Genomic DNA, 23,057 nt, shown 5'->3' with positions numbered 1-23,057 from the left:
TTCTCCAATTTTTAAATCCTTATAGTTTTCTTAAATGTTCAATTTTCTGATCTTTTCGATTTTTATTTCGCAATTTTCGAATATATGGTTTTTCGATTTGTAATTTTTTGAGTTTTAAAATTTTTCAAATTATAGATTTCGCGTTTTTTCGAATTTTGGCTATCATGATTTTTTAATTTTCATTTTTTTTATTTTCGGCTTTCCAATTTTTTATTTCGACACTTTTTCGACTTGCAGCTTCGAAAATTGAGTATAAAAGTTAAAAAAACTGAAAAAAAATTGAGAAATTGAAAAATCGAAAAATTACAACAATTGCATTTTTCTAATTTTCAAGTCCAATTTTTTTTTCAAATTTTGAATTCATTGATTTTTAAATTTTTCATTACTTCAAAGTTAGTAATTTTAAATTTTTCGATCTTCTAGTTTTTCTTCAATTTTTCAGTTTGTCATGTTTCCAGTTTTTCGATTCATTAACTCTTCGTTTCTCCAATTTTTAAATCATACATTTTTTGAAATTCTAGATTTTTGTTTCTTCACTTTTTCGATTTTTCAAGTTTCAATTTTAGATTTGTTGATTTTTTGATCTCTCAGTTTTTTCACTTTTGCGATTTGACAGATTTTTTAGTTTTCAATTTTGAATATTTAATTTTTTAAATTTCAAATTTTTTTCATTTTTAATTTTTGATTTGGTCGATTTTTCAACTTTGTATTTTTCGCTGCTTCTTTTCCATTTTGGAGTCCGGCGATTTTCAGTTTTTCATTTCTTTAGTTTTTTTCATTGCAATTTTTCCATTTTTGAATTTCAAGTGTGTGAACATTTTGATTAATTTTTTTTTTAACTTTCGGTTTCCTCGGTTTTACGATTTCGCAATTTTTAGACGTTGAACTTTTCGATTTTTTTGTTTCAGTTTTTCGAGTTCTTAATTTTTGAATTTTTTGATACATTAATTGTTCATTTCTCCAATTTTTAAATCCTTATAGTTTTCTTAAATGTTCAATTTTCTGATCTTTTCGATTTTTATTTCGCAATTTTCGAATATATGGTTTTTTGATTTGTAATTTTTTGAGTTTTAAAATTTTTCAAATTATAGATTTCGCGTTTTTTCGAATTTTGGCTATCATGATTTTTTAATTTTCATTTTTTTTATTTTCGGCTTTCCAATTTTTTATTTCGACACTTTTTCGACTTGCAGCTTCGAAAATTGAGTATAAAAGTTAAAAAAACTGAAAAAAAATTGAGAAATTGAAAAATCGAAAAATTACAACAATTGCATTTTTCTAATTTTCAAGTCCAATTTTTTTTTCAAATTTTGAATTCATTGATTTTTAAATTTTTCATTACTTCAAAGTTAGTAATTTTAAATTTTTCGATCTTCTAGTTTTTCTTCAATTTTTCAGTTTGTCATGTTTCCAGTTTTTCGATTCATTAACTCTTCGTTTCTCCAATTTTTAAATCATACATTTTTTGAAATTCTAGATTTTTGTTTCTTCACTTTTTCGATTTTTCAAGTTTCAATTTTAGATTTGTTGATTTTTTGATCTCTCAGTTTTTTCACTTTTGCGATTTGACAGATTTTTTAGTTTTCAATTTTGAATATTTAATTTTTTAAATTTCAAATTTTTTTCATTTTTAATTTTTGATTTGGTCGATTTTTCAACTTTGTATTTTTCGCTGCTTCTTTTCCATTTTGGAGTCCGGCGATTTTCAGTTTTTCATTTCTTTAGTTTTTTTCATTGCAATTTTTCCATTTTTGAATTTCAAGTGTGTGAACATTTTGATTAATTTTTTTTTTAACTTTCGGTTTCCTCGGTTTTACGATTTCGCAATTTTTAGACGTTGAACTTTTCGATTTTTTTGTTTCAGTTTTTCGAGTTCTTAATTTTTGAATTTTTTGATACATTAATTGTTCATTTCTCCAATTTTTAAATCCTTATAGTTTTCTTAAATGTTCAATTTTCTGATCTTTTCGATTTTTATTTCGCAATTTTCGAATATATGGTTTTTTGATTTGTAATTTTTTGAGTTTTAAAATTTTTCAAATTATAGATTTCGCGTTTTTTCGAATTTTGGCTATCATGATTTTTTAATTTTCATTTTTTTTTTATTTTCGGCTTTCCAATTTTTTATTTCGACAATTTTTCGACTTGCAGCTTCGAAAATTGAGTATAAAAGTTAAAAAAACTGACAAAAATTTGAGAAATTGAAAAATCGAAAAATAACAACTGCATTTTTCTAATTTTCAAGTCCAATTTTTTTTTCAAATTTTGAATTTATTGATTTTTAAATTTTTCATTACTTCAAAGTTAGTAATTTTCAATTTTTCGATCTTCCAGTTTTTCTTCAATTTTTCAGTTAATCATTTTTCCAGTTTTTCGATTCATTAACTCTTCCTTTCTCCAATTTTTAAATCATACATTTTTTGAAATTCTAGATTTTTGTTTCTTCACTTTTTCGATTTTTCAAGTTTCAATTTTGGATTTGTTGATTTTTTGATCTCTCAGTTTCTTCAATTTTACGATTTGACAGATTTTCTAGTTTTCAATTTTGAATATTTAATTTTTCAAATTTCAAATTTTTTTATTTTAAATTTTTGATTTGGTCAATTTTTCAACTTCGTATTTTTCGCTCCTTCTTTTCCATTTTGGAGTCCGGCGATTTTTCAGTTTTTCATTTCTTCAGTTTTTTTTCATTGCAATTTTTCCATTTTTGAATTTCAAGTGTGTGAACATTTTGATTTATTTTTTTTTTAACTTTCGGTTTCCTCGGTATTACGATATTTTTAGACGTTGAACTTTTCGATTTTTTTGTTTCAGTTTTTCGAGTTCTTAATTTTTGAGTTTTTTGATACATTAATTGTTCATTTCTCCAATTTTCAAATCCTTGGAGTTTTCTTAAATGTTCAATCTTCTGATCTTTTCGATTTTTATTTCGCAATTTTCGAATATATGGTTTTTTGATTCGTAATTTTTTGAGTTTTAAAATTTTTCAAATTATAGATTTTGCGTTTTTTCGAATTTTGGCTCTCATGATTTAATTTTCATTTTTTTTTATTGTCGGCTTTCCAATTTTTTATTTCGACAATTTTTCGACTTGAAATTTGAGAAATTGAAAAATCGAAAAATTACAACATCGTAAAATTAAACAAAAGGGAAATTAAAAAAAACTGAAAATTCCAAAAATTGATCCATACTACTCCGGTACTTTCATAAACCACAGTATTCCCGGTCAAAAAATTTGTCCCACAAATTCTTCCTCAAACCCATCCATTTCATTGTCCTGCGTATTAATTCCACCCCAACTCCCCAACCCGAATTCGTCCGCATTTCTCATCCCTCTAAGTGACTTTTTCCATCAACTGCCCCCGCATTAAAAAAACGCCCAGATGACCGCCATTTCTCCCCTTACGACGCACTCTTATTTGTTTTTTCCAGCGACGGCGTTATTGAAAAACTTCGCCACCTCGTTTTTCATAATTCGAACGAGAAGTGGCACAAAGTGGCCGAGTTACAAGGGGAAAACCTGTCGGACAAAAGCACGAACAACAAAACTCCCGTCATCGATTTTACGCGCGAATTATTATTACTCCGCGCGTTTATTTTCGCCCGGATAAAACAAATACGCAAATAAATACCGAGAGGGCTCCACCCACCGCCCCCACCACCCGTTAGTCAAAGAGTTAAAGTCACGTGTTAGTCGGCGGCAGGGCCGCCACACTAAAAATAAAAATAATAAAACAAACCGGAAATCCCGGAAATCCGCGCACCCCTGTCGGACCCTGCAACAGATTGTTACGAGTACTGTCTGGATTTGCGTGATGCGGGTCGAGACGGGCCGGCGGTCGCATGGGCGTACTTAGGGCGGTTTTCCGCAGAAGAAACAAAGAGTAGAAAAAAGGAAGAAAAGCGAAATTAAAACTAAGAATGACCTTAAAATACTGTTACAATTTTGACGTTTCATGACTTGCTGGGGCGATGTTGCGTTCCGTTCGGTTTTCGAAATTTTACAAAAAAATACACAAGATCATGAATCTTACATGCACGATCCGGCAGGTTGCGGCCACTACGAACAAAAAAGTAATGAAGAATCTCCGGACGGAGTAGAAAGTAGAAGAAGGGAAGTAAGAGTGATATTACACCCTAAACACGCCCATGCTACGACACGCGCTTAATTTGACGCAACGGCCAACTATTGAACGTTTTGCCAATCAGAGCCAACTACGTCCGTTTCGATTCGAGTCTGGACAGGGTAGACCAGGGTGAAAACACATGCTAATGTATGCGTTACATTATTGGGGTTGTTAACGGTGACAGGTCAGTATCATTAGGCAACCGGGCGGGTTAAATCAACTTTAAGTGTTAATGGTTTCGTGTTGGAAGTTGTTCAAACTACACTTAACGACCATATATCTTACCATGTAGCCCATATCGCCTTTCTGACCCTTGTCACCCTGGAAAGTCCAAGTATGCAGAATACAAGATGTTGCTTGGGGGTGAGGGAGAAAGGGGAGGTCGAGCGACAGCGCTTAATTAAAATTTGTGTTTTATGTGGCGCCACCTATACTTGAATTGCGTAACGAAATGGAGTGGCGCCATCTGCCCCAATTTCGTCCAGAAATATCCATGCCAAACCTCAACACACAACCCAGTAACGACTCTTCCTCCTTGCAACTTTAACGACCCATAAATCCTGTTTGTTTTAATATAAACTTTGCTAAATAAACTCGACGGTTGTAAAACCGTGCGTTATACAGCAACATCGCTCGACCCCCCGTGCCCCCTCGGACACACATCAAACACAATCAAAAACGATGGAGATGAATACACCAATTAATATTAGTTACATGATCGATGTGATAAAAAATTAAAAAAATGTTATTAAATAAAATATAATACCGGAAAGCCGTTCTTGCCCGGCGCCCCAGCGGAACCCTAAGGGCAAATAAAAAAGAACAAAATCAGAATTATCGTTAGTGTGGTGTGCAGAGTCGCTTCAGACGTGCTAGTAAATGCGAGGCGACTTACCGGTGGGCCTGGGTCGCCGGCGTCGCCCTTTTTCCCTTTTCGGCCGCGCTTTCCAGGGGGGCCCGGGGGGCCGGGGGGGCCTGGTGGTCCTGCAACAAACAAAACAGTGAAAACTGGTGCCCGACTTACAAAGAAGGCATCGAGCGAAGCGATCTGTTTTCCGGTCAACGCCAACTCGATCAAGTCATCACAACTGAGATTTTGCCTTTTTTTCGTAATACACGCAGAAATTTAAAATTTTTGGGAAAAAATCAAAATTTTGTTATCATTTCAATATTTAACTTTGTATTTGCAAATACCGAATGCTGTGAAAGAATCAACATAAACAGACGGAGTTAAACATGTACTGAGAAACTGAGAATATCTACATTTTTCCCGTTGGTTATCTGCTTTAAATATATTTCATATTGTCCACATTTGGGTGGACCTTGGGGTGTTAATTATACCACTAGTTTTTACTTCTCAGAGGTACTCACAAAACGAAAATTTCAATAGCACATTATATTTACCACAGTTTGTTATATGGTATGAGGTACTAATATATGTACTTAGTTTTCTTTGAAAAACTTGTTTCACATGACAATTTCTTGTAAAGAAATCAGGATTTTGAAATTAAACTCCGCCCGTCGATCTAAAAACGAATGGAAAAAGTCTTTTGAATTGAGATAGGGTGGGTGGGCGGGGCTTATATTTTGTCCTTTTTCTGTAAGATACGTAGTCTTTTTTGTAGAACAAGAAGTTTAAATATGTTTAAATGATAAATTTTTGTAGGGAAATATGGATTTTCCAATTAAACTCCGCCCTTGTGTCTGATAACGAATGAAAAATTCATCACATTTGAAATGGGCGTAGACATTCTGATTTTTGGAAAAAAATCAAAAGGTTATTGTAAGCATGCTAAATCGTTAGTCAAAATTTTTTCGTTTATTTGCCTTAAAAAATGATGACAATTTTTCCTTAATAAATGTTCCATTTATGAATCCGCATCCAGATCTTTAGGAAAAAAAAAATTTATGAAAATATTTTACAATTTAACTATGAAATTGCAAAAACCGAATGCTGTGAAAGTATAAACATAACCAGACGAAGTTAAACATGTACTGAGAAATTGAGAATATCTAAATTTTTTCCGTTGGTTATCTGCTTTAAATACATTTGTTATTGTTTGCATTTGTGTGGACCTTAGGGTGTTCATTATGACGCTACATAACGAAAACTGTAACGCATTGCAATTTAATAATATTTTAAAGAAGCGACATTTGTTGGATTATACTTAAAGGACGAAGGAATTCCTGTCGAAATAACTCACTTTAAAAGGTGAAACCTTTTCAGGGCCCCCAACTGTCACCCTCTCGGGGGTTGCAACTATTTTTAAATTAAAAAAAAAAAAAAATTAATTAAGGTGAAATCTTCCCGGGGATCCCAACTACCTTATTTTAAGAGGTTACAGTTTCAGTTTTTAAGAATGGGAGCCCAAGTGTCTTTTTTATGAATGAACCTACTCAGGGATCCCAATTGCCTTTTTTAAAAGAAAATGAAACCTTGTCGGAAGTCGTAACTACCTTATTTTTCGAGGTGACAATCTCTTGGGGGTCTTGAACTGGTTTTTTAAGAATGTGAAATCTTCTTGGGGTCCCAACTGACTTTTAATAAGGTGAAACCTTCTCGGGGGTCCCAACTGGCTTTTTTAAAAATGTGAAACCTTCTCGGGGTGCCCAAGTGACTTTTTTATTAATGTAAAACCTCTTCAGATAGGATCCCAACGGCCGTTTTTTAAAAATGAAACCTTCTTGGAGGTCCTAACTACCTTATTTTTAGAGGTGATAATTATTTCTTGGGGTCTTCAACTAGTTTTTAAAGAATGTGAAACCTTCTCGGGGGCCCAACTGTCCTTTTTTAAGAATGCGAAGCCTTCTCAGAGGTCCCAACTACCGTTTTTTTAAGGTGCAACCTTCTCGAGAGATTTCCTACTATTTTTAAGAATGTGAAACCTTCTCGGGGGCCCCAAATGGCTTCTTTTTTAATGTGAAGCCTTCTCGAAATCCTGTCATTTTTAAAATTGCAAAACCTTGTCGGGGGTCTCAACTGTCTTTTTTTAAGAATTTGAAACCTTCTCGAGGGCCCCAAGTGTCTTTTTTATGAATATGAAACCTTCTCAAGGATAATAACCGCCTTTTTTTAAAGATGAAACCTTCTTGGAGGTCCCGACTACCTTATTTTTAGAAGGTGACAATTTCTTGAGATCTTCAACTGCTTTTTTAAGAATGTGAAGCCTTCTCAGAGGTCCCAACTGCCCCCTTTTAAGAATTTGAAACCTTCTCAAGGGTCCCAAACGCCTTTTTGTAAAGGTGAAATCTTCTCGGGGTCCCCAATTGTTTTTTCAAGAATAGGAAACCTCGGCGACCCCAACTGTCTTTCTTTAAGAAGGTGAAACATTCTCATGGGTCCCAAGTGTCTTTTTTTACAAATGTGAAACCTTCTCAGGGAACCTAACCGTCTTTTTTTTAAGAGGGTGAAACCTTCCCGGGGGCTCCAAAAGCCTTATTTTAAGAACGCAAAATCTTCTCGGGGCGCCAACTTTTTTTAAGAATGTGAAACCTTAGGGAGCCCCAACTGCCTTTTTGTAAAGGTGAAACCTTCTCGAGGGCCTCAACTGCCTCTTTTTAAGAAGGTGAAACCTCATGTTCTCAAAAACTCTTTTGTAAAGGTGAAACCTTCTCGGGGTCTCCAATTGTTTTTTTTTAAGAATGTGAAACCTTCTCAGTGGTCTCAACTGCCTTTTTTTAAGATGAAACCTTCTCGGGGGGGTTTCCAACTGTTTTTAAGAATGTGAAACCTACTTGGGGGCCCAAGTGTCTTTTTTATGAATGTAAAACCTTCACAGGGATCGAAATTGCCTTTTTTTAAAGAAGGTGAAACCTTGTCGGAAGTCCTAACTACCTTATTTTTCGAGGCGACAATCTCTTGGGGGTCTTGAACTGGTTCTTTAAGAATGTGTAACCTTCTCGGGGAGTTTCCCACGGTTTTTAAGAATGTGAAACCTCCTCAGGGTGCCCAAGTAACTTTTAATTTTTTTATTAATGTAAAACCTTCTCAGGAATCCCAACGGCCTTTTTTTTTAAGTAAAACCTTCTCGAGGCCCCAACTGCCTTTTTTTTTTAAAAGGTGAAAACTTCTCGGAGGTCGTAACTACTTTATTTTTAGAGGTGATAATTTCTTGGGGTCTACAACTAGTTTTTTAAGAATGTGAAACCTTCTCGGGGACCCCAACTGTCTTTTTTTAAGAATGCGAAACCTTCTCAGAGGTCCCAACTACCGTTTTTTTAAGGTGCAACCTCGAGGGAACTCCAACTATTTTTAAGAATGTGAAACCTTATCGAGGGGCCCAAGTGTCTTTCTTATGATTGTGAAACCTTCTCAAGGATAACAACCGCCTTTTTTTAAAGATGAAACCTTCTTGGAGGTCCCAACTCCCTTATTTTTTAGAAGGTGACAATTTCTTGGGGTCTTCAAGCGTTTTTTTAAGAATGTGAAACCTTCTCAGAGGTCCCAACTGCCCCTTTTTAAGAATTTGAAACCTTCTCAAGGGTCCCAAATGCCTTTTTGTAAAGGTGAAATCTTCTCGGGGTTTCCAATTGTTTTTTCAAGAATAGGAAACTTTTCGGCGGCCCCAACTGTCTTTCTTTAAAAAGGTGAAACCTTCTCAATGGTCTCAATTGCCTATTATTTTTTTAAAAAAAGGTGAAACCTTCTCATATGCCCCAAGTGTCTTTTTTTACAAATGTGAAACCTTCTCAGCGGTTCCAACCGTCTTTTTTTTAAGAGGGTGAAACTTTCTCGGGGGCTCCAAATGCCTTATTTTAAGAACGCGAAATCTTCTCGGGGCGCCAACTTTTTTTATTTAAGAATGTGAAACTTTCTTGGAGTCCCAACTGCCCTTTTGTAAAGGTGAAACCTTCTCACGGATCCCACCTGCCTTTTTTTAGGTGAAACCTTCTTAGAGGAGGGGGGAACGTCTTTTTTATGAATGCAAAACCTTCTCAGGGCTCCCAACTGCCTTGTTTAACAAAGGTGAAACCTTCTCGGAGGTCCCAACTACCTTATTTTTACAGGTGACAATTTCTTAGGGGCTTCATATGTTTTTTTAAGAATGTGAAACATTCTCAGGGGTACCAACTGTCTCTTTTTAAGAATTTGAAGCCTTCTCAGGGATCCTAACTGTCTGTCTTTTTGGTAAAAGTGAAACCTTGGTCTCTCCAACTGTTTTTTTTTAAGATGAAACATTCTCGGGGGTCCCAATTACCTTAATTTTAGAGGTGACAGTTTCTTGGGGTTTTCAACTGGTTTTTTAAGAATGTGAAACCTTCTCGGGGGTCCCAACTGCCTTTTTTAAGAATGTGAAACCTTCTCAAGAGTCCCAACTAACTTTTTTAAAAGTAAAACTATCTGGGAGTATCCAACTTTTTTTTAAGAATGTGAAACCTTCACGGGGGCCCAATTGGCTCTCCTAAATACTTTATTTTTAGAGGTGATAATTTCTTGGGGTCTTCAACTGGTTTTTTAAGAATGTGAAACCTTCTCGGGGGCCCCAAATGTCTTTTTTTAAGAATGCGAAGCCTTCTCAGGCGTCCAACTGCCTTTTTTTTAAGGTGCAACCTTCTCGAGGGATTTCCATCTACTTTAAAAATGCGAAAACTTATCGAGGGGCCCAAGTGTCTTTTTTATGAATGTGAAACTTTCTCAAGGATAACAACCGCCTTTTTTTAAAGATGAAACCTTCTTGGAGGTCCCAACTATCTTATTTTTAGATGTGACAATTTCTTGGGGTCTTCAAGTGTTTTTTTTTAAAGAATGTGAAACCTTCTGAGAGGTTCCATCTGCCCCCTTTTAAGAATTTGAAACCTTCTCAAGGATCCCAACTGCCTTTTTGTAAAGGTGAAATCTTCTCGGGGTTTCCAACTGTTTTTTCAAGAATAAGAAAACTTCTCGGGGCCCCCAACTGTTTTTCTTTAAGAATGTGAAACCTTCTCAATGGTCCCAATTGACTTTTATTTTTTAAAAGACGGTGAAACCTTCTCATGGGCCCCAAGTGTCTTTTTTTTACGAATGTGAAAACTTCTCAGGAATCCTAACTGTTTGTCTTTTTTCTAACTGTTTTTTTTTCAAGGTGAAACATTCTCGGGGGTCCCAAATACCTTAATTATAGAGGTGACAGTTTCTTGGGGTTTTCAACTGATTTTTTAAGAATGTGAAACCTTCTCGGGGGTCCAAAATATCTTATTTTAACAAGGTGAAACATTCTCGGGGCCCCAACTTTATTGTTTAAAATGTGGAAGCTTCTCGAGGGTCACAACTGCCTCTTTTAAAGAAGGTGAAACCTTCTCGGAGGTCCCAACTACCTTATTTTTAGAGGTGACAATTTCTTGGGGGCTTCAAGTGTTTTTTTAAGAATGTGAAACATTCTCAGTGGTCCCAACTGCCTTTTTTTAAGAATTTGAAACCTTCTCAAGGATCCCAACTGCCTTTTTGTAGAGGTGAAATCTTCTCGAATGTTTTTTCAAGAATAGGAAACCTCGAGGACCCCAACTGTCTTTCTTTAAGAAGGTGAAACCTTCTCATGGGCCCAAGTGTCTTTTTTTACGAATGTGAAACCTTCTCGGGGGTCCCAAATACCTTCTTTTAAGAAGGTGAAACATTCTTGAGGCGACAACTTTCTTGTTTAAAATGTGGAAGCTTCTCGAGGGTCACAACAGCATTTTTTAAAGAAGGTGAAACCACCTCGGAGGTCCCAACTACCTTATTTTTAGAGGTGAGAATTTCTTGGGGTCTTAAAGTGTTTTTTTAAGAATGTGAAACCTTCTCAGAGGTCCCAACTGCCCTTTATTAAGAATTTGAAACCTTCTCAAGGATTCCAACTGCCTTTTTGTAACGGTGAAACCTTTTCGGGGTCTCCAATTGTTTTCTCAAGAATAGGAAACCTTCTCGGGGGCCTCAACTGTCGGTCTTTAAGAACGTGAAACCTTCTCAAAGGTCCCAATTGTCTTTTATTTTTTAAAAGTTGGTGAAACCTTCTCATGGGTCCCAAGTGTCTGTTTAATGAATGTGAAACCTTCTCGGGGCCCAACTGCCTTTTTTTCAAAGAAGGTGAAACCTTCTCGGAGGTCCCAACTACCTTATTTTTAGAGGCGACAATTTCTTGGAGTCTTCAAGTGTTTGTTTAAGAATGTGAACCCTCTCAGAGGTCCCAACTGCCCCTTTTTAAGAATTTGAAACCTTCTCAAGGATCCCAACTGCCTTTTCGTAAAGGTGAAATCTTCTCGGGGTCTCCAATTGTTTTTTCAAGAATAGGTAACCTTCTCGGGGGCCCCAACTGTTTTGTTTTAAATAGGGTGAAACCTTCTTGGGAGTCCCAACTGCCTTTTTGTAAAGGTGAAATCATCTCGGGAGTCCCAACTGCCTCTTTTTAAGAATGTGAAACCTCCTCAAGTCCTCAGGTGCCCTTCTCGGGGTCTGCAATTGTTTTTTTTTTAAGAATGTGAAATCTTCTCAGGGGTCCCAACCACTTTATTTTTAGAGGTTACGATCTCTTGGGGGTCCTGAACTGTTTTTTTGAGAATGTGAAACTTTCTCGGGGTCCCAACTGCTTTTTTATAAGGTGAAATCTCCTCGGGGGGTTTCCCACGGTTTTTAAGAATGTGAAACCTTCTCAGGGTGCTTAAATGACTTTTTTATTAATGTAAAACCTTCTCACGGATCCCAACGGCCTTTTTTTAAAAATGAAACCTTCTCGGGGCGCCAACTGCCTTTTTTTAAAAAGGTGAAAACTTCTTTGAGGTCCTAACTACATTATTTTTAGAGGTGATAATTTCTTGGGGTCTTCAACAGGTTTTTTAAGAATGTGAAACCTTCTCGGAGGCCCCAACTGTCTTTTTTAAAGAATGCGAAGCCTTCTCAGGGGTCCCAAGTGCCTTTTTTTTAAGGTGCAACCTTCTCGACGGATTTCCAACTATTTTTAAGAATGTGAAACCTTCTCGAGGAGCCCAAGTGTCTTTTTTATGAATGTGAAACCTTCTCGAGGATAACAACCGCCTTTTTTTAAAGATGAAACCTTCTCGGGGCCCAACTGCCTTTTTTCAAACGAGGTGAAACCTTCTCGGAGGTCCCAACTACCTTATTTTTAGAGGTGACAATTTCTTGGTGTCTTCAAGTGTTTGTTTAAGAATGTGAACCCTCTCAGAGGTCCCAACTGCCACTTTTTAAGAATTTGAAACCTTCTCAAGGATCCCAACTGTCTTTTTGTAAAGGTGAAATCATCTCGGGAGTCCCAACTGCCTCTTTTTAAGAATGTGAAACCTCCTCAAGTCCTCAGGTACCCTTCTCGGGGTCTGCAATTGTTTTTTTTTTTTAATGTGAAACCTTCTCAGGGGTCCCAACTACCATATTTTTCGAGGTGACGATCTCTTGGGGGTCCTGAACTGGTTTTTTGAGAATGTGAAACTTTTTCGGGGTCCCAACGGCCTTTTTATAAGGTGAAACCTCCTCGGGGGGTTTCGCACGGTTTTTAAGAATGTGAAACCTTCTCAGGGTGCTTAAATAACTTTTTTTTATTAATGTAAAACCTTCTCAGGGATCCCAATGGCCTTTTTTTAAAAATGAAACCTTCTCGGTGCCCCAACTGCCTTTTTTAAAGAATGCGAAGCCTTCTCAGGGGTCCCAACTGCCTTTTTTAAAGAAAGTGAAACTTCTCGGAAGTCCCAACTCCCTTATTTTTAGAGGTGACAATTTCTTGGGGTCTTCAACTGTTTTTTTTAAGAATGTGGAACCTTCCCGGGGGCCCCAATTGTTTTATTTTTTAAGAGGGTGGAAACCTTCCTAGGGGTCCCAACTGCCCCTTTTTAAGAATTTGAAACCTTCTCAAGGATCTCAACTGCCTTTTTGTAGAGGTGAAATCTCCTCGGTGTCTCCAATTGTTTTTTCAAGAATAGGAAACCTTCTCGAGGGTCCCAATTGCCTTTTATTTTTTAAAAGTTGGTAAAACCTTGTCATGGGCCCCAAGTGTCTTTTTTACTAATGTAAAACCTTCTCAGGGATCCAAACTGTTTTTTTTTGTAAAAGTGAAACCTTCTCAATGTCTCCAACTGTTTTTTTAAAGTGAAACCTTCTCGGGAACCTCAACTGCCTTTTTTAAAGAGGGTGAAACTTTCTCGGGGGTCCCAAATGCCTTATTTTAAGAAGATGAAACCTTTTCGGGGGTCCCAACAGCCTTTTTTAAGAATGTCAAACTTTCTCCTCGGGAGGCCCAACTGTCTTTCTTTAAAAAGATGAAACCTTCTCGAGGGTCCCAATTACCTTTTTTTTTAAAGGTGAAATTTTTTCATGGGCTCCAAGTGTCTTTTTTTAAGAGTGTGAAACCTTCTCGGGGTCTCCAATTGTTTTTTTTTTAAGAATGTGAAACCTTCACGGGGGCCTAATTGGCTGTTTTTTAAGAGGGTGGAAACCTTCTCAGGGGTCCCAACTGCCTTATTTTTAGAGATGACAATCTCTTAGGGGTCTTGAACTGGTTTTTTGAGAATGTGAAACCTTCTCAGGGTCCCAACTGCCTTTTTATAAGGTGAAACCTCCTCGGGGGGTTTCCCACGGTTTTTAAGAATGTGAAACCTTTTCGGGGGGCCCAAGTGACTTTTTTATGAATGTAAAACTTTCTCAGTTTTCCCAACGGCCTTTTTTTTTTAAATGAAACCTTCTCGAGGCCTCAACTGACTTTTTTTAACAAGGCGAAACCTTCTCGGAGGTCCCAACTACCTTATTTTTAGAGGTGATAATTTCTTGGGGTCTTCAACTGGTTTTTTAAGAATGTGAAACCTTCTCAGGGGTCTCAACTGCCTTTTTTTAACCTCGAGGAACCCCAGTGTCTGTTTAATGAATGTAAAACCTTCTCGGGGCCAACTGCCTTTTTTCAAAGAAGGTGAAACCTTCTTGGAGGTCCCAACTACCTTATTTTTAGAGGTGACAATTTCTTGGGGTCTTCAAGTGTTTTTTTAAGAATGTGAAACCTTCTCATGGGCCCCAAGTGTCTTTTTTTACGAATGTGAAACCTTCTCAGGGATCCGAACTGTCTTTTTTGTAAAAGTGAAACCTTCTCGATGTCTCCAACTGTTTTTTTTTTAAGTGAAACCTTTTCGGGGATCCCAAATGCCTTATTTTAAGAAGATGAAACCTTCTCGGGGCGCCAACTTTTTTGTGGAACATGGGGAACCTTCTCGGGGGTCCCAACAGCCTTTTTTAAAAATGTCAAACCTCCTCAGGGGCCCCAACTGTCTTTCTTTAAAAAGGTGAATCCTTCTAGGGGGTCCCAATTACCTTTTTTTTTTAAGAAAGTGAAACTTTCTCATGGGCTACAAGTGTCTTTTTTTAAGAATGTAAACCTTCTCAGGGATCCTAACTGTCTTTTTAGAAAAGTGAAACCTTCTCGGCGTCTCCAACTGTTTTTTTTTAAGGTGAAACATTCTTTTTTTCTCTTACACTGTGACTAGAACTTATGATGTCATTACTGACCCTACTAACAATCTAAAACTTTTTCTGAAAAGCTAGCTACGTCGATTTTGTTCTAGTTAACACGAATATCCTTCAAATTAACTACTACAGAGATTTTAAACGAAATTTTTCTGAAATTAATTTTTTTTATAGGTACAAAATATTCGGTCATTATCAAATATTCCAAAATTTGCCAATTTCATTTCTCCTTTCTGGAAAAGTGTCGGAGTTTTCAAAGAACTGAACCCGAAAACGACTTCAAGAGGTCTGAATCTACAAAAAGCCCCCTCGAGGTAATTTTCGATAATGGTCATACGTCATAAGCGCTCCGTAACTCGATTGCGATGATGAGATGATGTTATTGCCGATGTCGGGGTGAATATAAAATGGAGGAAATCGCCGCCGGCTGAATCCGAATGGAAATTGTTATTTACAAATGGATGAAGGAGGCTTTGTCGGCGTTAAACAACACGACTATAATTAAATAGCGACGTTGTTTGGTTAGCCGGGGCGAGGGGAAAGGGGAGCCGCTGCGGAAAGGGCGAATTTGCGACTTTTTCCAGACGCTTGCAAACGTTTCCAGATATTTGCGAACGCTTCCAAGATGCGGAAAGGGGTGCAAAAATCTGGAAAATTTCGCAAACGCGAACGTTTCAAGGTAACGCTCGAAGTAATTAAGTTTTTCCGCCACTCCTTCGGATCTCATTAACTTCCCAGCGAGTTAATTTTCGGAGTTCGTACGAAACTTCATAAACTATTAGGTTGTTGATCGTTCACATCGTCGTTAAAAAATTCAATTTCAATTAAGGAAGGAGGTGATTTTTCTGGATCTGGATCGTTTGAATAAATCCGACCAAGTGGGTTAATTTTATTGTTTTTAATCTGGTTAATGTGGTCGAAAAATTAAACCGAACACACTTTCAGGTGCATAAAACTCGGATTTAATTGCAAGACGTTCGGCTTTTAAATGGAGCCAGTTTCAAGTGGTGCTATAACAGGTAATTACGCTGGCACCTTTGAGACGATATCTAGTGGATTAAAGAGTGTTGATGGGTGCCGCCGTTTGATTGATATTTCAGACGGGATCTTGACGGGTTTGTTATAGCCGAAAGTACGACGATTTCGTGGCCCGGCGTGAATTATTGGTGCTAATACTATATTATAACCCATAAAAGAGGGAGTGCCTCAAAACAATCAATACATTTGTCACCGGACGAGATTTATCGCCTCACCAGCAATAAATTGGGACCTTCATTACTAATTATCCACAATGCCTCATTAATAAAATTCGACCTGTCTGTCTGTCTCTTTCTAGCGCATTGAGTGAAACGCCATTGATTGGAACAAGGACCCTAATAAAATATATTTGTCATTCACTGGAAAATACCATAAATAAAATATGCTTTATTAGGTCCCCGCCCGTTTTATTAGCAACGTCAATCGTCGTTAAATAAAAAATGACGTACTAAAAATAACCGTCCTTTCAAGCTCACAAAAAAACCGAAATTAAAAAGTACTCGTCGTGCTCCATATCAAAGGATTTCCTCGACACTTTCAATTTATAAACGGGGAAAAATTCCAGAGTAACAGCATCCACGTTTGAAAAAAAAAAAAAACACACACCCACGACTTGTCCGCCCCCAGATACTCGTTCCTGTTATTCTTTTCCATCGTTGTCCTTCCTTTATCGTTAATCTCCATTATCGCGTTCATTTCCTCCTGTAGCGATTACAAATCCATAATTTGATTGGCCGTCGCAAATTGTTTTATAATGCAATTTCGCGATGAGCAATCCCGACGAAGAGTAGCATTAAAGTATCACCGTTGTACACATTTGCATACATATTAGACCCCGTGTCCTAACCTCACAAAACAAGCCGCACAAAAACCCCCAAATTAATCAAAATCAAAGCGCCGTGTTTACTACGTTCGACATCGACGTTTAATAAACCGTGAAATAAAATCCAATAAAACCGTTCCGACACAAACGAACGAGCGAAAACCGTCAGTTATTATGTACAAGCCCGGTTTCCATTAAATGCAAATGTACATCTCGAGATGGGTGTGCCTTTTAGTCGCTTTGACCGTGCTAGTGACGCCCTTTAGAGATCGAGAGGAGGCGACACCCCCTTTGATCAAGCACACGCGATAAATTCAAGACATTTCGGCAAATGTGTGCGCTAGATTAGATTCGCCCAGGCCGCAGGGGATTTGTCAACGTAATTGAGCCGAGGGTCGATTTTAACGCGTTTGCACTTTTTTCCAGATTTTTGCGAAAATTTCCAGAATTTTGCGCCGATTTCCAGAATCTGGAAAAATTCGCAAATGCGTTAAAAACATCGAATGCAACAAAGTGGACGTCTTTCGAAGCGATAAACTTTGGGCGGCAGTAAAGTTACCAGTTTTTCGCGACGAGATGTTGGGTACGTCAGAGCGGACTGACGCGCGTAAATCTGCCAACACGCCCACCACGCACACCATTCTCGCCTTCTTCTTCGCCTCCGACATCTGCTGTTATTACTCCTGCCAAAACTTATATCATCCGGGGTGAGTTATGAACGGGTGATAACCTGCGAGCCACTGACATGAAAGAAAACTTATTTGCAGCGGTGGGACGCGTAAGGCTGACACATGTTGAATGTGGGGCTTAGAGGCTGCACCTCTTGATTTAGGGGATCAAGGTAACGCAACTGGGGGATTTACCGGACAATGGGCGACTAACCTTCCTCGAGTTATGACACATCTACTCGATCCACTGGAAAAAATGTCCATTGAATTGAAAATATGCTACGTCGAATTAATTTAAGCAAGTACATGATCCCGGCAACCTCTTCGGTCTATTAGAATGCTCTCTATCCGCCAGATTAAGCCGCAGCTTTGTCCTCCGCTGCCGCTAATAATCCCCTCGCAATACCCAGAATCCCACAATTACCAAGAGACCTTTATATTGCTACCGCGAGTATTGTTCCATACCATCGAATCTTATCTGGCGGAGTTCGCTAATGTCGGCGGATTCGGTTCGGGCCTTTATTGCACAATGTTTATGAGGATTTATAGAGATGTTTATGTGTATTTTGGTTATGGAGGCTGAGCGGTCGCTTTTTACTTGCGAGTAGCATAAAAATAACAGAGTCCGCGGGCGATACACGAGAGAGAAGCCGAAACAAGAAAAAAAACTTGTAAACATAACGTTATCGGTCTCGAGGGAAGATATTTGTTAATTAAGTCGGTCTCAGAAGGTGGAAGGCTGCAGGAAGTTGGAGAGAAATGGGGCGGTTTGAGGGTGGGAAGGAGACTTAAATTTTAAAGATTTTTTTGCTGGAGAGGATGGGAGAAAGTTCTGGAAGCTGAAATGTTGATTGCTGTTTATAATACGTGTTTTGAACAGTGAAGGGTCGCACAATGGGTTTTCTTTTGATCGTGTTTTCTAAGTTTGGAACTCCACATTTTTAACTGTCTAGAATTTAAAGTGTATATAGTTTCAGATCGTCATTGCTTGTAGATTGCGAGATCTACACGCGATTTTCAGCTTCACTTTCACCGATATTCAATATCGTTATTTTTAAAAATTTCAAAAAATTCGAACGTCACTCCGAATTTCTCTAGAATATTGCTTCGTGATGGTAAACACGCTACAATTTTCGAATGAGCCTGTCGAAATCGATTTTTTAGAACAATATGGACAAAACTAGCTTTTCAGAAAAGTTTTAGTTCGTTAATAAGGTCAAAGATTAGTACATAGTTTAGTTCCGTACGTTTTCGTTGTCCCTTTTTATATTGTAAACACTTGTTCTTTTATATTTTTTCTAATTGGGTTAAATACCTCAAGAAAATTTATTATTATTATTACAGTCCCACATATACCCGCCCCAATCTCAGTTGTGATGAATTTTTCATTTGTTATCTAGAGGTGGAGCTTAATTCCAAAATTCATATATTCCTACAAGAATTTACCATTTTTAAGATGTCTGAAGTTGTTTGTTGTGAAAAAAAAGACTACATTTATTACGAAAAACAGATGAAATATAAGCCCCACCCACCCACCCCACGTTATTTGTAACGATTTATTTTATTCGTCGTCAGCCGAGAGGCGGAGTTTTATTGCAAAATCCTTATATTTCTACAAAAAATTTAGGATTTTCCAAAAAAATTTGGATTTCAAACCTAATTATTTCCAAAATGTGGCTCGGGATTCTAAAATGATGTTTTTTTCAAAGCCCCAATATTTTGAAATTTTTGACCATTTTCGAAAATTATCTCAAAGGATTTCTTCTTGTAAATTCCGACGTCTAGTCATATCTTAAGTTCCTTGTTGTGAAAAGACGACTACGTATGTCACGAAAAAAAGGCAAAATATAAACCCCGCCCACCCACCCCATCTCATTTGTGACGATTTTTCTTATTCGTCGTCAGCCGAGAGGCGGAGTTTTATAGCAAAGTTCTTATACCTATTTCTACAAAAAATTTAGGATTTTCCAAAAAAATTTGGATTTCAAACCGAATTATTTCCAAAATGTGGCTCGGGATTCTAAAATGATGTTTTTTTCAAAGCCCCACCATTTTGAAATGTTTGACCATTTTCGAAAATTATCTCAAAGGATTTTTTCTTGTAAATTCCGACGTCTAGTCATATCTTAAGTTCCTTGTTGTGAAAAGATGACTACATATGTCTCGGAAAAAAGGCAAAATATAGGCCCCGCCCACCCACCTTTTCATTTGTGACGATTTTTCTTATTCGTCGTCAGCCGAGAGGCGGAGTTTTATAGCAAAGTTCTTATACCTATTTCTACAAAAAATTTAGAATTTTCCAAAAAAATTTGGATTTCAAACCGAATTATTTCCAAAATGTGGCTCGGGATTCTAAAATGATGTTTTTTTCAATGCCCCATCATTTTGAAATTTTTGACCATTTTCGAAAATTATCTCAAAGGATTTTTTCTTGTAAATTCCGACGTCTACTCATATCTTAAGTTCCTTGTTGTGAAAAGACGACTACGTATGTCACGAAAAAAAGGCAAAATATAAACCCCGCCCACCCACCCCATCTCATTTGTGACGATTTTTCTTATTCGTCGTCAGCCGAGAGGCGGAGTTTTATAGCAAAGTCCTTATACCTAGTTCTACAAAAAATTTAGGATTTTTAAAAAAAATTTGATTTCAAAATGAATTATTTCCAAAATCTCGCGCCGGTTCCCTAAACACGTTGTATTTTTGGAATCAGCGGGTCAAAGTCGGTTCTACTGAATTTTTTGGAAATTTTTTGGCAATTTCTTCAAAAGTACAATTTTTCAAAGAAAATTTCTGCCATTTGCGAAATTCAAACAGACATTTATTTGATTGAATAACTTTTTTAGTACTGTTTTGAGAATATTGCTTGCTTTTGATTAAAAAAAATCAATCTTTCCATTTATGAAACGAATATACCTCGTGTTCCATCAAAAAAGTTGACGTCATCTCCGGTTCTACCGGAAGTGATAATAAACATGTGAGGTTGCCATCACATTGATTTTTTAAAACGACACAAATTTGCTCAAAGAACTAAAAGGTTTACCTTCAAGAATAAAAAAGTTATAGGAGTTGTACCAAATAAAAGAGACACCCTGTACATGTAGTATATTTATCTGCACCAAAGTTAGCTTTTCAGAAAAGTTTTAGTTCGTTAATAAGGTCAAAGATTAGTACATAGTTTAGTAGTTAGTAGTTCCGTTCGTTTTCGTTGTCCCTTTTTATATTGTAAACACTTGTTCTTTTATATTTTTTCTAATTGGGTTAAATACCTCACGAAAATTTATTATTATTATTATTACAGCCCCACATATACTCGCTTCAATCTCAGTTGTGATGAATTTTTCATTTGTTACCTAGAGGTGGAGCTTAATTCCAAAATTCATATATTCCTACAAGAATTTACCATTTTTAAGATGTCTGAAGTTGTTTGTTGTGAAAAAAAAAGACTACATTTATTACGAAAAACAGATGAAATATAAGCCCCACCCACCCACCCCACGTTATTTGTAACGATTTATTTTATTCGTCGTCAGCCGAGAGGCGGAGTTTTATTACAAAATCCTTATATTTCTACAAGAAATATAAGGATTTTCCAAAAAAATTTGGATTTCGAACCGAATTATTTCCAAAATGTGGCTCGGGATTCTAAAATGATGTTTGTTTCAATGCCCCAACATTTTGAAATTTTTGACCATTTTCGAAAATTATCTCAAAGGATTTCTTCTTGTAAATTCCGACGTCTATATCATATCTTAAGTTCCTTGTTGTGAAAAGACGACTACGTATGTCACAGAAAAAAGCAAAATATAGGCCCCGCCCACCCACCCCATCTCATTTGTGACGATTTTTCTTATCCGTCGTCAGCCGAGAGGCGGAGTTTTATAGCAAAGTCCTCATATTTCTACAAAAAAATTAGGATTTTTCAAAAAAATTTGATTTCAAAACGAAACACGTATTTTTGGAATCAGCGGGTCAAAGTCGGTTCTACTGAATTTTTTGGCAATTTCTTCAAAAGTACAATTTCTCAAAGAAAATTTCTGCCATTTGCGAAATTCAAACAAAGACATTTATTTGAATGAATAACTTTTTTAGTACTGTTTTGAGAATACTGGTTGCTTTTGATTAAAAAAAATCAATCTTTCCATTTATGAAAAAAATATACCTCGTGTTCCATAAAAAAGTTGACGTCATCTCCGGTTCTACCGGAAGTGATAATAAACATGTGAGGTTGCCATCACATAGATTTTTTTAAGACGACACAAATTTGCTCAAAGAACTACAAGGTTTATCTTCACGAATAAAAAAGTTACAGGGGTTGTACCAAATAAAAGAGACACCCTGTATATGTAGTATATTTATCTGCACTAAAGTTAGTTTTTCAGAAAAGTTTTAGTTCGTTCATATGGTCAGTAATGACACCGTGAAAATGACAATTTTTTCCGGAAATACCCGTTTCGTTTATGAAAAAGAATTCGATTATGATGACTTCGTGTGACAGTACCTAAATGTTGTTTGGTATATTAATTTTGACGCCATTATATATGGCGCTCACGTTGAAATTAATTGGTAACAACATAAAATTCTCATTTCAAATTCACCAAGTGATATTTTATATATTCTATTGTTGAAAGAAAATTATATATTTAGAAAATAAAATGTCAAAGAAGCTCCAATAGTCCAATACTACGTAGTTCTTGACTGTTTCAATGATATGTGTGAATACTTTAATTGTAAGGTCTAAGTTAATCCAGATGACCTTAAGATCGTTAATGTTATTAGTTCATATGGCGAATGAAATTATAGATGATTATTGTAATCAATTACAATCAGTTCAACATATCGGATATCATATAGATGTATTTAGGTCTCTAGTTGATGTATAGTAGTAGTACAGATGTATTATTATTATTATTAATCGCCGCCAATCGAAGCCATTTCAGATTCAATTTCCGTTCGAAAAATCCTCGTTCCGGAAATGATCCTGGCTCCAGGTGAGTGCTGCGAATCCGGTCGAAAATATCCAGAGACCCTCGCGGATGTGTAGAAGTTTGTTGGGTGTAAACGTAATTATGTGAATAATTGGGTTTAGGAACACGGCGGTGTCTGTACGGATTATTAAAATTTACAAGTTGGAATTTACGAGTTGTCGGGGGCGGCGGTGCGTTTGAGTAGAAGAGGATTGGGAATGTGTGCGCCGGGGGCGGCGGCTTCTGTTGATGATTTATTTAGGTACGGTGAGAGTCGTGGACGGTGGTTTTCAGGACGAAATCTGGAAATGTGCAAGTGAAAAACCGTGACGAAATTTTAATAAACCGCCATTACTCACGCGGAATTAACATATCGACCCCACACATTGATAAACAATGCTTGGGATTTTTATGATGGCTAATTTATGTAACCTACCAGGTGTCCGTTTGCGTTTTAATCTATAATTTTTAGCATGCGTTCATCCGACGTGATTAATCTGGCGGAGTGATATTACAGTCATTACGCCGATTTTTTACAGCACTTCTTGCAACACAGCTCCGAAACTTTGACTATTAATTAGAAGATAATGCCATAAACGCGCCATAAAATCCTCAATCAAAACCGAGGAGCTATAATTAAAACAGCCCACGGTTTATGGCCTGTTTCGGTGAACGACGGCGGAGAGAATTATTGCGGCGAAATTGATGGTCCACTTGTATAATCCGAAAATGCTATTTTCTAATTTGAATTTTTTTGTTTTTTTAGTTTGTGTATTTGAAAACCGTCGCACCGCTGCAGCACCTCATCCGCTTCCTTTAAGAACTCCCCATTTTCGTCGTCTCTTTTCTTTTTTTGGCCCGCAAATCTCCGAACCCTCTCCCCAAGATTAATTACCCTCCGACAAAAACCGCCTCAAACTCGATAACTCTTGCACTAAATGAATTAATTATTCCATTTGTTGCAAGTTGGTGCGGACTCGTGTTTAACTTTTGCAGGAATCATTAGCTCCTTCGCTCGTAAATAGA

General features: G+C 36.9%; 1 protein-coding gene across 22 annotated transcripts in view; it reads right to left on the bottom strand.

The window, feature by feature from the left end:
• The window catches only part of LOC135125350 (collagen alpha chain CG42342), a 310,138-nt gene that overhangs the window by 28,847 nt on the left and 258,234 nt on the right, over nucleotides 1–23,057 (bottom strand). For 15 of the 22 annotated variants that reach the window (XM_064050869.1, XM_064050855.1, XM_064050851.1 and 12 more), the window contains exons 2-5: nucleotides 5,023–5,111; nucleotides 4,894–4,929; nucleotides 4,413–4,448; nucleotides 3,741–3,776 (exon numbers count right to left, since the gene is read on the bottom strand). In XM_064050869.1, coding sequence (XP_063906939.1) covers nucleotides 3,741–3,776; nucleotides 4,413–4,448; nucleotides 4,894–4,929; nucleotides 5,023–5,111 — 197 coding nt within the window. The remainder of the gene's footprint in view (nucleotides 1–3,740; nucleotides 3,777–4,412; nucleotides 4,449–4,893; nucleotides 4,930–5,022; nucleotides 5,112–23,057) is intronic. The other 7 variants (XM_064050856.1, XM_064050858.1, XM_064050859.1 and 4 more) reach the window with 7 other exon arrangements.

This window comes from Zophobas morio, unplaced genomic scaffold (assembly GCF_036711695.1).
Source record: "Zophobas morio isolate AGI-343-1 ecotype UQ-CSIRO unplaced genomic scaffold, CSIRO_AGI_Zmor_V1 ptg000008l, whole genome shotgun sequence".
NCBI classification, from domain to species: domain Eukaryota; kingdom Metazoa; phylum Arthropoda; class Insecta; order Coleoptera; family Tenebrionidae; genus Zophobas; species Zophobas morio.
Note: the sequence above shows the minus strand (reverse complement) of the source record. Positions and strands in the feature narration are given on the sequence as shown.